Raw genomic sequence first — 15,600 nt, 5'->3', positions numbered from 1 at the left:
TTTGTTCTGTACTTCTAGCGTGTGGATTTAACATACTGCACAACAATCTTGACGGCCATGCTTCTCGTTTTCATGTCGTAATGCATGTACAACATCAAATAGCTCGGATATTTGCTATCGGTCTGTCTGTATTCTGCTGATGGCGTTGATTTTGACCTTTGACTTTGATGAACTAATGAACTACATCTCATTAGAAACGGCGACCCGAGCAAGACATATGAACAGAGAGGTGAAAGAAATTGTTGTTGTTGTCGTCGGTGTTCATGCTGTTAATTGCTGATTCACAGAGATTCATCAATTGCTGATTTAACTGTTATAGTTTATCCTTTCTCTGTAAAACCCCTTAAATCACCATCCCCACCTCTCTCACACACTGACACACACACATACACACACACACACACACACACGCACGCGCGCGCGCGCACGCACACACACCCACACACACGCGCACACACATGACACTTCTGATATCACTCAAAGTGAAAAGACGATGAATTAAAGAAAGATGAAAGAAGGTTCACAAAGGGGGAGGGGGAAGGAGGACGTGTCACAAAACACCATCAGTTCTGCCCTTGTTGACTCACTTGTGTAAACAAAGTGAGTCTATGTTTTAACCCGGTGTTCGGTTGTGTGTGTGTGTGTGTGTGTGTGTGTCCGTGTGTCTGTGTGTCCGTGGTAAACTTTAACATTGACATTTTCTCTGCAAATACTTTGTCAGTTGACACCAAATTTGGTATAAAAATAGGACAAATTCAGTTCTTTCCAGTCATCTTGTTTAAAACAATATTGCATCTCTGGGATGGGCACACACAAAAAAAATAAAAAAGAAGCCTAATTATATGCAAACTGCATTTACTGTTATATTTATATTTTTTTGTATTCTCTAAACTTGGCACTTTGACCTCTTATCAAGAGGAGTCATTATTATCATTTTTTGTTCAAACAAGAACTTCTTTTGCTAAGCATGGAATTTTTATTTATTTTGCAAACATTTTGGTGCGGATAGTAAAAAAGGGAAATTACTCTGTAATTAATGCTAGGGGACTTAATTTATCACAAGTGAGTCTTGAAGGCCTTGCCTCTCTTGTTTTACTTTCTTCTTCTTCTTCTTCTTCTTCTTTCCGTGACCAACATCGACTTGCCGATGACTGTGTTGTCTTGGGTTGATGCATGCTGGGTATTTTCGTATCTCCATAACTCACCGAAACACTGACATGGATTACAGAATCTTTCACGTGCGTATTTGATTTTCTGCGTGTGTACACACACGAAGGGGGTTCAGACACAAGCAGATATGTTGACCTGTGATATCGTAAAAATCTCCGCCCCAAAGTCCAACGCTTTAACCACTCGGCTATTGCGCCCGTCACCAAAGCAGCTTTTTTCGCTTCGCTGCCTGTCTTCTGATATAATCAGGTTTTCCTTTCACCCGTCGACTGTTCAAAGAGAATGTGCCTATGTATATAGACGCATGCTCTCTCCTTACTACCCATCTAGCACTTGAAACACAACACGTACACGAACGGGAACATAGACACACACGCGCGTATCTTTGGACGTACATACGTACGTACGTAGGTACCTACACAGATACATACAGACAGAGAAGACACACAGACACACAGACAGACACACAGACACGTGAATATACGTGAATGAAAAAAGAAAGCAAAACAATACGTACCTACCTACAAACCTACCTATCTACATACATACATTCATACAGACAGATAGAGAAGACAGACAGACACACAGACAGGAAGGAAGGAATTTTTGTTTAATGTCCCGTCACACATATCGGTGATTGAAGACATTTTGTAAAAGTATTTATGAATACACCTGTGTATTATCGGTTAGAAGGGGTGGGAGATGTGGATGAATGGAGGGTTGGGGGAAACTGGGCAAATGAGGGTAAAAATGTGGGTGAAATTTGAAAGAAAAACAAAACAAACAAACAAACAAACAAATAAAATAAAAACCCTCTAAATACAGTTACAGGAAATTACTTAAAGGACTTCGTAAAAGAGAAGTCGTTAAACTGACAAGCGAAACAACTGATAATGAATGCAAAAAGTCAAAAACATCAACGTTCTCAGTCACTTGTGAAGACACACTTTCGTGTACAAAAGGCTTCATCAAGCTACAGTGAAAAATTATATGCTCAATTGTCAGGTTATTAAAGCATATACACTTGACATTAGAACAATACTTGGTCCGTAATGAATTTGATAATAGTCTGAGAGCTAAGCTCAGAATTGGTCTGCGAATCGGACCAAAGTCTGAGAGAGTCAACTGACGAGGTTTTAGACTTGAATTCAAGCACCTATAAAAGTCTCTTTCTAGTATATTGCTTATTTCCTTGTATGACAATGGGCAATATACTTTTATACTATCTGTATGATTTTTTGCTCCCCTTTTTGCTGCCCTATCTGCTTGGTCGTTATAACGGAATCCAGTGTGGGATGGTATCCAACAAAAATCAACATTTGTACCCTTCACAAATAGGGAGTGCAATAAATACCTAATTTCAAAAAATAAATCTTCTCTTTGATTATTCTCAAAAAGGAGCAAACCTTTTAAGACAGATTGAGATTCAACACAAAATAGGATATTACTTATTATGATTGGTATATCAACAAGATGATTTAAAGCCATAAGGATGGCCACCAATTCAGCTGTAAAAATTGAATGTCCCTTACCTAAATAATATGATTTTTCTGTTTTTAGGTCAGGAATGACAAAAGCAGATCCTGCACTGCTATCATCCAGGACCGAGCCATCAGTGTAAACTTTTAAATGATAATCAAAATTTTCTTCTAATTCAATTCTGACAGATGCTGCTATTATATGTGGAGATTCTCCTTTTGTTGTGTCAGAAGCACATATGTTGACGTTTGCTTTTGTTAACTCCCAGGGAGGGACAGGTGGCACCAGAACACGAGGTGCCATATCATGCAGATCAATGTCTGAAGAATTTAAAATATCTGACACATATGTGCGAATGGTTTGTAGATTTGAATTATTTTGAGCATTTTTTGGAAAATCAATATCAGACCTAATATTTAATTCCTCAAAATCATCCACTGCTGTACATCTCACAATATATTTAGCAGAACTTAATTTTCTGATTTCATCTAGTGGTAGAATACCCGCAAGCTTATAGGCTTCTGAGGTCTTAGTATGCACAGGTACCCCTAAAGCCAGTTTCACAGCTTTACTGTCAATTATTCGCAGCTTCTTTAGGAACGTCGGCGGAGCAGAAAAGAAAATTTCTTGACCGTACGTAAATCTTGATCTTACACACAGACAGACACACAGACATGTGTATATATATATTGAAAGAAAAAAGAAAGTAAAAACAAACCAAAACCTACGCTCCAATGTCTCTTTCAAGTGCAAAGCAGTCAAGGTTTCAAACACAAAATACAGAATACTTTATTATCCCCAATAGAGGAAGTGATATTATGATATTAGTTACATGGGTATATGGTGCACTGAGCTTCTTTGCAATGGTGATCGAGGATTGAATCGTTACAGAGTTGTTAGGATTCATTGGGGGATTAACATAATATTCCGCCTCAATGCCTCGTAATGCAGCAACACTGCACGCTTTAGGGGGTCGCTAAGCCTGAACACCCTGAAGTCATTATTACTTGCTCCTTTGTGATTATGTGGAGAACAGGTTATAAAGAAAAGAAAGCAGAGCGTGTGTGTCTGTGTGTGTCTGTGTGTGTCTGTGTGTTGTTGTTGTTGTTTTTTCGAAGGTCAGGAGGCTTTGATATCTTTATATCTGTCTGTCTGTGTGTACCCTTCTCTCTCTGTCTCTGTCTCTGTCTCTCTCTCTCTTTCTACCTATCTATCTATCTATCGATCTCTGTTTCTCGTCTGTGTGTATGTTTGCACACAAATACACACACACGCATTCACGCGCAACTGTATCCACAAACAAACGCACACACACACACATGTATACACTACGCGCGCGCGCGCACACACACACACACACACACACACACACACACACACACTTGGGGATAATCCTCATAAACCCCTACCGACTCAATAAATCCCCCATGTGGTGCCAGAGCACACACAGGTGAGTCAGGTAGAAACAGAGGTAACTGCCAAAACCTTCACACCTCTACGCACCAGCACTGGTAGAAGACTGCACCGCGCCACACACACACACACACACACACACACACACACAGTACTTCATGGAACGGGGGTGGGGGTGGGTGCGGGGGGACAGTGGAGGTGGACGGGGGGGGGGGGGGAGTAGAGGGAGGTGGGGCACGCAATTGGCGGTATCCCAGGACGGGGTAGGGTAAGGGGGAGGGGGGAGGGAGAGGCGAAGGTGAGTGGTTGTCTAAATCAAAAAGTTTTTTAATGGGGAGTTTGGGTGATGTTTCCAGCCAAACTGAATCTTGATTTGATTAACATATGTATGGTTATAAATGCATGAAAGATGAGAGAGAGAGAGAGAGAGAGAGAAGAAAATACAAATCAAGACAACATTCTTTATTTCTTAAGATAACAGATCAGCAATTATGTTTTTGTTTTTGTTTGTTTTGTTGGGGTTTTTTGTTTGTTTGTTGTTGTTTTTTTGTTATTGTTGTTGCTGTTGTTGTTTGTTTGTTTGTTGTTTTTTGTTGTTGTTGTTTTGTTGTTGTTGTTGTTGGGTTTTTTTCTTACAGTCCCCGCCCTGAAAACAGTCTATACCATAATCAAGAGAATGCATTTGGAAAACGTCCCCCACCTTCGCTCCCCATCCCCACCCTCTCCCAAGCACACCCATCTACACAGAGAGAGAGAGAGACAACACATAAGAAACACACACACACACACACACACACACACACACACACACACACACACACACACACACACACACACACACACTGTTGTTACAGAATTACACAGAGAGAGAGACAGACAGAAAGACAGGCAGACAGACAGACAGAGACAGCGAGAAACACCACAGACGCTGTACTTTGTCAACGGTACAGACAGACAGACAGAGAAATTCAGAGACTGAGAGAGAAAGAGACATTGACTGATACAATGTATTTGTATTTTGTTTGTATTTTGTATTTCTTTTTATCACAACAGATTTCTCTATGTGAAATTCGGGCTGCTCTCCCCAGGGAGAGCGCGTCGCTATACTACAGCGCCACCCATTTTTTTTGTATTTTTCCTGTGTGCAGTTTTATTTGTTTTTTCCTATTGACGTGGATTTTTCTACAGAATTTTGCTAGGAACAACCCTTTTGTTGCCGTGGGTTCTTTTACGTGCGCTAAGTGCGTGCTGCACACGGGACCTCGGTTTATCGTCTCATCCGAATGACTAGCGTCCAGATCACCACTCAAGGTCTAGTGGCGGGGGAGAAAATATCGGCGGCTGAGCTGTGATTCGAACCAGCGCGCTCAGATTCTCTCCTAGGCGGACGCGTTACCTCTAGGCCATCACTCCACATAATGACAGACTCGAGCGCAGAAAAAAAAAAAAACAGTATCCAGAAAAGCCACAGCGACATTTGAAGTAATGGGTCTGCATGCATTATACAAATTTCACATATTATTTTATATATGAAGGCCTATCACAAACATCCAAACCAATTGCTATACATGGTTGATGCTGTTGTTTATCCGAGTCTGATATTGCTTTAATTATATGTTTCCAATGATCGACCAGCCCCCGTGGCGAAGTGGTTAGCGTCGCGGACTGACGGCTGGGAGGACGCGGGTTCGAATCCCTCCCAGAGTTGAGTGTGCTGTGGGCTTAAATGGGGAGACTGGGACCACACAGTCGAGTGTCATCCACTTAAGGATGCGTCTTTGGGTGTGTTGCTCTAATTACCTGACCAACACCGCAAGTGTCTGTATCTCTCGGGCCTGGTTAACGGCGAGATATCATTATGACAGGAAGCGTAGAGTACAGCCTTGTCACGCAGTCCAAAAACAAAATGGACCTCCACAGCAACATCGTCATCGTCATCCTCCTCCTCCTTCATCATCATCAATATAAACAAAACAGTCTCAAAGTCTATGGCCTTTCATGCCCTGCTCTCATGGTGACCTCAGTTTCGATGCCCCTCCACTTCCGTGCTTGGGGTGAGTCCTGTCATTGTCTTCAGTGTCGGCAGATTCATGGGGGGCTGTTGATTGAGGGGCGTGGTGGCGGTCCCCACTCTGGGAGGGATGCTCACTCACTGTCTGGCTCCACGACAAAGCCATTATTGTCGTTAGTGGGGGGGCTTATCAGGTGGTGTCCTAAGTACGTTAAATCAGAACAGGCACCACTGAACACCATCGAAGTGACTCAGCAATAGTGCAGGGTCTCATCTGGTGTATGGCCTCCTGGCGACCTAACATCGATGGTTCCCTGCGGACTGCCGACGTTGGAACTGACGGACGAACCCGGGTGTGGCCGTGTATGGAGGAATCTAAATGATCGGCGTGGGAGTAATGCCACTGAAACCGTGCAGATGGGGCAGCAAAAAAAAACTGTTTCCAATGATTGGACCTGCTAAACCAAACAATACTGATTATAAGAGACAGATATAAGAAGATAAAAAAACCACCTATAAATGAATGGAAAAGTGGACGTAGGTATAAAACAACATTCACAGATTTGACATTTGTCTAAACTGAAGTGGTGTAGTTTGCAAGATGTATCCGGGTTTGTTTTTTGTTTGTTTGTTTGTTTGTTTGTGTTTTTTTGTTGCTGTTTTTAGGTGGAGGCGGGGGGGGGGGCAATGGGGGACGGAGTGGAGGAGGGGGAGTGAAGGGTGGGAGGGGCAGAGGAAAAGAAACGGATGACCTAATATTTCACACCAAAATCCGCTTGGAGCAAAGAGCACGGTGGTAAACAATCCGCCATGGGAAAATACGATTCTTTTTTTTTTATGACCAACTGGAACTGAGTGCCTGGGAAAAGACCGCGAAGCACGGTCGCTTTCACACTAATTCTCCCCCCCCCCCCCTCCCCCCTTTGTTTTTGAACCACGAAAGGCCGCATGGATTTACGACTTATTCAAACATGAGTTTCTCCATTCTCCTCACCCGTTACTGACCCCCTATTCCACCCGTTATACTCTCCTACCACTCTGCTCACTCCTCCTTCCGCCCCCCACCCACCGCACCCCCCCCCCCCCCCCCCCCCCCCCCGGCTATCCACCCCCCACTCCCCCGCACCCCCAACGGTCCTCCCACTCACGCCACCGTCAAATTCCTCACGAAGGCAGTACACAGGAAACCGCTAAAACCATGTGTAAACAATTAAAAAAAGAAACACAAAAAAACACACTATGTATTTGCTCTTTTAAAACAGAGAGCGTATTCATCTTCAGGCCTGTTCTAGCCTGTCCCTTCCCACCAAGCATACACACACACACACACACACACACACACACACACACACACACATACACATATGAATATACACACAAACACACACACACTTATATATGCACATACACAAATACTCACACACACACACACACACACACACACACACACACACACACACACACACACATGCACATGCACATGCACATACCGATACACGCATACACCTACTCATGTACACACACGTATGTACACACACAGACACAGACACAGACAGCCACACACACACACACACACACACACACAGACACAGACACACACACACACACACACACACACACACACACACACACACACACACATTCACACACTTCTTAACGTCTCTCCATTCCAACTCACTCACTCCCCAGTTTGATCAATACACGTTGGACAGCGTATACACTGTCACTGACCCGTACCGTCAGACTATTGACTTTCTCCACACGGCAAAGTAAAGCCAGCGTGAGGACCGGTGAACAAAGCAGTGTGTTTTTTGTGGACCTCAGGAAATCCTTCACAGCTTTGTCTGCTTCAGTGGCTTCCGTTTGTATACGCACTTCTCCCTTCCACAGGTTTAGGCGTGTGTACGCACGCACACGCAGACACGCACGCACACACATGCACACACACATCGTGTATTTATTTATTTGTTTTATTTCTTTACTTACTGTTTATGAATAAGTCATTTGATACAAATGATAATATGGTTCATCAGCGGTCATGTGAAAAATTGAAGTGCAGCGTTGTGAGCACAGTATAAGCTTTAAGCTTGTTGATGCTCATTTGTCTTTGTAATCATGTGTACTGTTGAACAGTTAAAAAATATTCAAACCAACACTGATATCAATAGAAAGTGGATCCAGAGAGTAAATCCATTTCCTCGCTTTCACTCACTGTAACTTCCCACAGTGAAGGCTCCATGGCTTAACGCAGTACAATACAATGCATTCGCCCATGCCACTTGCACTGACATTGCCTTCAGAAAACAATCACAGGACTTCAACAATAGCTTGATTCTCCTCCGCTTCTCTCGGTCGAGCTGTCGGAGTGATGAATTGCTTTGGAGCTAAAGCGCGGAGCAACACAGGCGAAGAAAAAAAAGTTACATTGATGAAAGCAATTTATCTGATTAACTCGCACATGCAAGCACAAACGCGCACAGACACAAAAGCATAGGCACGCGCGCTTGCATACGCACAAACGCGCGCATGCACGTGTGTACGTATCTATAGATTTTTAATATTTAGTCTTTCTGTCATGCAGATCTGAGAAGTATTCAGTCTTTAGACTTAAGTTTGACTAGGTTTAATTGATACCTCTCTCTCTCTCTCTCTCTCTCTCTCTCTCTCTCTCTCTGATATTACTTCACAATATTGATATTACTAAGGGATGGATTTCTGTCCTCAGTGTCATTCACAACGCCCTACACTGATTGTCCATGGCTCAGTGTGTACATATTTTATGCATTTGTCCAAATGCATCATTTGGCATCACATCCGTTTAGAAAACAAACAATATGGTGTCCGTAAACAAGTAACAGCTAGGTCATCACTCCTCTTATTTCAGTCTGATTCGTTGAAGAGCTGAGCAGGGGGTAACACACACACACACACACACACACACACACACACACACACACACACAAACACAGGTCTCCGCTCCTCGTTTGTATGTTTTTTCAGTTGGTTGGGTCACCATGACTGGGAAGATCTATGCTGGGGAGGGGGGGGGAGAGAATGCATGAAATATCGCTCTATAAATCAAAGCATTTTATCTGATATCACAAACACAAGCTGCTAGCTGAATAGAAGATTTATGAGCTACTCAAACTGAGCGACTAGGATGACCGTATACAACGTTTGTTGCTTACATTTCGTCAAGTTTTTGCGCTTTACATATTATTATTAGTAGTAGTAGTTCTTTTTTTTCTTTTTTTTCTCAAGGCCTGACTAAGCGCGTTGGGTTACGCTGCTGGTCAGGCATCTGCTTGGCAGATGTGGTGTAGCGTATATGGATTTGTCTGAACGCAGTGACGCCTCCTTGAGCTACTGAAACTGAAACTGAAACTGCCGAAGTTTATACCTCACGACCACTTTCACACTAATTCTGTACGCTGAAGGAGTGAAACAGATTTATATTTATTAATTATGGCTTCTTCAGACTTCAGTGAGTCTCTATCATCCTCAGCGCCTCTCCTTATAACCTTCCTGCCTCCACCTCGCACACCCCACCCACTCTCCTCACACACACCCTCCGACTGCAGCATTAGTCACATCTGAAGACAGAATGCCGACAGTTTCGACAACCTTCTGATAAAAAGTTCGGACCTAATCGCTACTTCAAATACACAAGCATTCAACTTGAAGTCAGCTCCAGGCATGCAATCACACACGCATGCACTGACTCATACATAGACACACACGCACGCGCACTCACACACACACACACACACACACACACACACACACAAATACACTTATACATTGTATACATGTTTCCTGCCTCCCTCCCCCCACCCCCCATCCCCAGCCCCACGCCCCAAACACACACACGTCGTCCTTCTCTCCATTCCAACTCACTCACTCCCCAGTTTGATCAATGCACGTTGGACAGCCTATACACTGTCACTGACCCGTACCGTCAGACTATTGACTTTCTCCACACAGCAAAGTAAGGCCAGTGTGAGGACCGGTGAACAAAGCAGTGTGTTCTTTTTTGTGGACCTCAGGAAATCCTTCACAGCTTTGTCTGCTTCAGTGGTACTGTTAGAACACTTTCACTTTCCTTTCCCATTATTTTGCAGGTTAAGCAAGTGCGTGCCTATGCATCCATACAAACATGCATACACATATATATATATATATATATATATATATATACATATATATATATATACGGGGGTACATCCCGTAACCATTCACCCATATATATATGTCTCTGTGTGTCTCTGTGTGTGTGTGTGTGTGTGTGTGAACGTTCTGTTTGGGAAGTGTATGCAATCTGTTCAGGAAATTCTGCATTGTGTTTAGAAACGTGCATTGTGTTTCGGAAATTTGGTATGGTGACCTCACTTGAAGCGCAAACACAGGGGAAATGTCCCCACTTACCTGTTTAAATAAACCATGAAGTGTTCTGCTTGGGTTTCCCCTTCAACAGAGTGTCATGTCGTCCGGGTGGACGAATCCGTTTGCATATATCTGAACCATGGGAACACACACACACACACACACACACACACACACACACACACGCACGCACCAACCCCCCCTCCACACACACACCCACACACACGCACACACATTAAAGCAGAGTGTCAGATGACTAGTAATCCTACACGTACAAAACCCTGTGTCAGAACTTGAGAATGCATTTACCTGTCTTACTCGCCCAGTACCGCACCTGATCAATACCGTCAGGCTTGAGGGACACCTTTCTCTTGATGAGTTGTTAAATCCAGCATGTCATTAGTCTGTCTCACTCTGTCGGGTCGCAGGTGAGTAAATGGTTACGGGATTCCCCCCCCCCTCTCCCCCCCCGCCCCCAATCCCCCACCCCGCTAACCCCGTATACCCTGATTCAGTTCCTGAAGGAAATCCGTTTTCTGTTTCAGTTTCTGTTTTCGTTTTCTGTTTGAAGAACTTTTCATTTGTTGCTCGGAGTTCTGTATATAATGTTGAAGATTGGAGGGGGCGGGGGGGGGGGGGTAATTTTCTCGCGTTCTGACAAATCCATATACACCACACCGCATCTGCTAAGCAGATGCCTGACAGCAGCATAATCCATCACGCAAATCAGGCCTTGAGTACACCAAGTATATATTTGCGTACCTGTCAGAGTGGATTTCTTCAAAAGAAATTTTGCTACTTTTGGTTCTTTCAAAGTGCGCCAAGTGCGTGCTGTACACGTTTATGTCTCAGGCAAAACCGCGCCAACAACACCTACCCAGTTACTAGGTTTACATGTGACGGTATATTCCACGGCCACACACACCTGATGCAGATTCTGTGTGTTTCAGGTACAAAAATCGTCGCCACAAGAGACGTCAGAGTTCGATTCTCGCTACATCTCCATCGTTCTGCTGTTTTGATCCAGTTGGTGCATCGGTGTTAAACACACGTCAGCTGCTGTTCTCTGATAACATCAGTCTGACATTGGAAATGTTCGACTGACTCAGGATTGACGTCTTTGACGTCTGTGTTTGCAGGTCGTCTCAACTGTGCTGAACTGCGTGGTAAAGGGTAACAGCATCCACTGCAGTTGTTGTTGTTTTATTTTTGTTTTTGTTTTTCCGGAGTTACACCACCATCCACCAACACAGTATTGCTCCATTCTGTTCTGCCTCCCATGGTTGGGACTGATGACCCACATTCTACGTACTGTCGCCCCAGATCAACCATAGTCACCACACACATCATGCACGAGGCAATCAAGCGCCGGGACTGCACGTGCAGAGAACGACAGCACTGGTGCTCGTCATGACAGACCTCCTGTCTGTAGAGCTCCACGACCCTACAGTAGTAACCCACACCACCGAATTCCTCACGACACCTCAGTCCAGGTTCACTCGAGCTGACGCAGAAAAGTGAAGAACGTCATGGCAACTACGGGCGGAAACGACAAACTGAAGCGTGCCTTCGACTTCCGGATGTCGAAGAAAGTGGCGGAACTGACGCAAGTGGTGCACATGCTCTTCACGCGCAACCACGAGAAGGAAGTGGAGCTCGACGCCCTGAAGGACGCCTACGAGCACGAGATCAGCGAGGTTATCGACGACGCCAGGAACAGAATCGCTCAGCTGAAGAACCAGGTGGAAGACCTCCAGAAGCACCAAGAAGGGGTATCGGACAAGTCCCGGAAGCAACAGGAAGAAGAGTTCCTCCTCAGGGAACGAGAGCTCAAGTCCAAGCTGCAGGAGAGCGAGAGGCAGCTCCAGGAGGAGCGCACGGAGTGCCAGAACCTCAGGGACATGCTGATCCGGGCCCAGAGGGACATCGAGAACCTCCGCCAAGGGGCGTCCCAGCAGATGACCTCCCAGGCCGACGAGCTGGGGAAACGAGACCGAGAAATCGAGCGGCTGAAGAAGCAGGCGGGGCAGCTGGAGACGTCCCTGAAGGACTGCAGCAAGGAGAGCCAGGAGGTGGTCAAGGACCTGGAGAAGAACAACGACGGTCTGGAGCGCGAGCTGCGGCACGTGCACGCCGCGCTGGAGGAGAGTCACCGGACACGGGACCAGCTGCTCGTGCGGAACAAGCAGCTGGAGGCGGACCTGAAGACCCTCAGGAGGGACTTCAACCGCAAGGTGACGGAGGTGGTCAACGGCCAGAAACTGCAGCGGAACAATGTGGACTATTCGCCGGTGAGTATACATCCGTGAGGAGAGAAGTGGTGGGGTTTTTGTTTTTTTTTGTTTTGTTTTGTTTTTGTCATCTGAATACGAGCAACTTTTTTAAAACGTGATTGAAGGAGAGAGAAAAAAAAGATTCTGATTAGTTTTATTTGATTGCAATATTGTTTTCTGTTGTTTTTTTTCTGTGTTTCTTTCTGGTCTTTCTTTTCTTCTCTCTCCACCCCCGATTACTTACTATATTACCGATTTGACTTTACATTAATTTTCTCTGTCTCTGTCTGTCTGTCTGTCTGCCTTCCTCTCTCTCTCTCTTTCTCTCTCTCTCTTTGATAGTACACACAAAAATGAAAAAGCGTAGTTACTACTGACTACCTATGACAACCACTGTACTATTAAAAAAAAATAGTGATAAAAAAATTAAATATAAAAAATGTTAAAATTAAAAAACCAACAACAACAGAGAACAAGAACAAATCCTGTACACACGTCGCCAGACGTTACTTCAAGTCAGTAGAAGATCCATATTCAAACACTGAATATTTGAAATAATTCAGATGCATCGATCAGTTAATAAGAAATATGGATAGATTTATTTCCCGATCGATGATCAGCCTACGGATAGAGCAGATCTGTCTTCTAATCACTGGCCTTCTGTACTGTGCAGAGGGGCGGGGGGAGTGAGGGGTACCTTATCCGGCTGTCCACTGCGCGCAGCCAATACCATGTGAGAAAAGGACAGTCAGCTGTTTGATATTGTGAACGTGTGTACTCCTGTGTGCAAGCACTCAAACAGGCACATGCACACGCTCACACGTTCGCTGGCACACGCACACACGCACGTTAGCATACGCAGTCACACGCGCACATACATACACGCGCCCCCGCGCACGCACACATGCACAAACACACACATACAAAAACACACGCACGCACGCGCGCGCGCATGCACATAAACAGTGGCGTGGTGGCCCAGTGATGACGCGTCTACCTTGGAAGTGAGAGAACCTGAGCGCGCGGGATCGAATCCCGAATTTTCTATCCCTACACTTGACCTTGGTGGTCTGGACGCTAGTTACTCTAATGACACGATAAACTGAGGTCCCGTGTTTATCATGCACTTAAGCGCACGTAAAAGACCCCACGACAACAAACAAAGGATTGTCTCTGGCAAAATTTTATATATTAAAAAAGAAAAGTCCACTTTGATGGGGAATCAAATACATCTGCAGGTAGAAAAAGAAAAAAGAAAGAAAGTGGCGCTGCACTGTAGCAACGCATTCAGCCTTGGGAAAGCTGCCCGAATTTCACAGAGAGAAATCTGTTGTGATAAAAGCGTGATACAATACAACAGAATACAATGCACGCACGCACGCACGCAAATGCACACATATACATACGCTTACACACACACACACACACACACACACACACACACACACGCACACACACCCCGCCCCCAAGACCCCCACACATACACCATCACCATTTGTCACTGGTTTTGTTGTCTTCGTCGTCGTCGTTGTTGTTGTTGTTGTTGTCTCTGTTATTTTTGAGCTGGTGTTTCTCTTTTGTTTCTTTTTCATTTCTGCAACCAAAATGACAACTCAACGGAAGAGTAGCGACGATTGTAAAGTGTTGGCCATGTTTTCAGTTCTAAAAACACAAGTAGAAAACGGCATCAGCTGAAACATTTCTTCTTCTTTTTTTTCTTTTTTTTTTTTTTTTTTTTCTTTTTTTTAACCTGTCCAAATTAATGTTTCACACCTCACTAGTAAACCAAAACGGTAGACCAGTCCTAACCGCCCTCGTGAAAGCTCACAAAGCAGGCGTTGAATCACAAAGTGCGATCGATTTGACACAAAATCATTTTCTCCAGCCTCATTCTTCCCCCCATGCTCACTGCCCAGTCTATTTTTGAATCAGTAGTGCTTGATGATGGTGATGATGATGGTGATGATGATGGTGGTGATGGTGGTGATGATGGTGGTGGTGGTGGTGGTGGTGATGATGATGATGGTAGTGGTGGTGATGATGGTGGTGGTGGTGGTGGTGGTGGTAGCGATGATGATAATAATAATTATTATTACTATTATGTTAAATATAATCATCATCATAATCATAATGATGGTGATGATGATGATGAGAACGACGACGACGACGACGACGACGACAACGATGACGACGACGATGATGATGATGATGATGATGATACTAATACTAAATGATGACGACGACGACGATGATAATGATAATAATAATAAGAAGAAGAAGAAGAATGAGGATGGAGAGGAGAAGAAGAAGATACTCTTGTTCGCCAACAGCAAACTGAGTAATCCTAACTTCTGGGATACATTTGAAAAAAAAAGGTCAGCTAAGTGATGTGATGTGTATATGATGCAGGGAAACGAGGGAGAGGAAGTAGGAGGAGGGGGGGGGGGGGGGGGGCGATTGCTCAAAATGGACAGTCCTTGTGTCTGTCAGTCATTCCGCACCAGGGGAATGTTGTCTTGGAAATAGCACGTGACAACAGTTGAACAATAATTGTGACTTCCGACAAATCCTCCCTCCTTCCCCGTTCTCTCGCTTGCTGGCATTAACTGGTTGTCTGTTGACAACGTGTAATTTACCAAGTGAACGCCACTTTCGTCATTTCCGTATTTCTGTATTTCTATTTCTTTTTATCACAACAGATTTCTTTGTGTGAAATTCGGGCTGCTCTCCCCAGGGAGAACGCGTCGCTATACTACAGCGCCACCCATTTTTTGTATCTTTTCCTGCGCGCAGTTTTATTTGTTTTTTCCTGTCGAAGTGGGTTTTTCTACAGATTTTTGCCAGGAACAACCCTTTTGTTGCCGTGGGTTC

At 44.4% G+C, this 15,600-nt stretch overlaps 2 protein-coding genes across 4 annotated transcripts in view; both read left to right on the top strand.

Moving 5' to 3' along the window:
* LOC143282227 (organic cation transporter protein-like) overlaps positions 1 to 11,478 on the top strand; it is a 42,549-nt gene extending 31,071 nt beyond the window's left edge. Inside the window, exon 9 of the mRNA XM_076587827.1 lies at positions 11,407 to 11,478. Within this exon, the coding sequence (XP_076443942.1) occupies positions 11,407 to 11,478 (72 nt within the window). The remainder of the gene's footprint in view (positions 1 to 11,406) is intronic.
* LOC143282423 (uncharacterized) overlaps positions 1 to 15,600 on the top strand; it is a 46,672-nt gene that overhangs the window by 9,584 nt on the left and 21,488 nt on the right. For 2 of the 3 annotated variants that reach the window (XM_076588058.1, XM_076588059.1), the window contains exon 2: positions 11,407 to 12,747. In XM_076588058.1, the coding sequence (XP_076444173.1) occupies positions 11,986 to 12,747 (762 nt within the window). In that variant the 5' untranslated portion in view covers positions 11,407 to 11,985. Of the gene's footprint in view, positions 1 to 10,762; positions 10,885 to 11,406; positions 12,748 to 15,600 lie in introns of those variants that run through there. The other variant, XM_076588061.1, reaches the window with a different exon arrangement.

The sequence above is a fragment of the Babylonia areolata genome, chromosome 5, assembly GCF_041734735.1.
Source record: "Babylonia areolata isolate BAREFJ2019XMU chromosome 5, ASM4173473v1, whole genome shotgun sequence".
In the NCBI taxonomy this organism is placed as follows: domain Eukaryota; kingdom Metazoa; phylum Mollusca; class Gastropoda; order Neogastropoda; family Buccinidae; genus Babylonia; species Babylonia areolata.
Note: the sequence above shows the minus strand (reverse complement) of the source record. Positions and strands in the feature narration are given on the sequence as shown.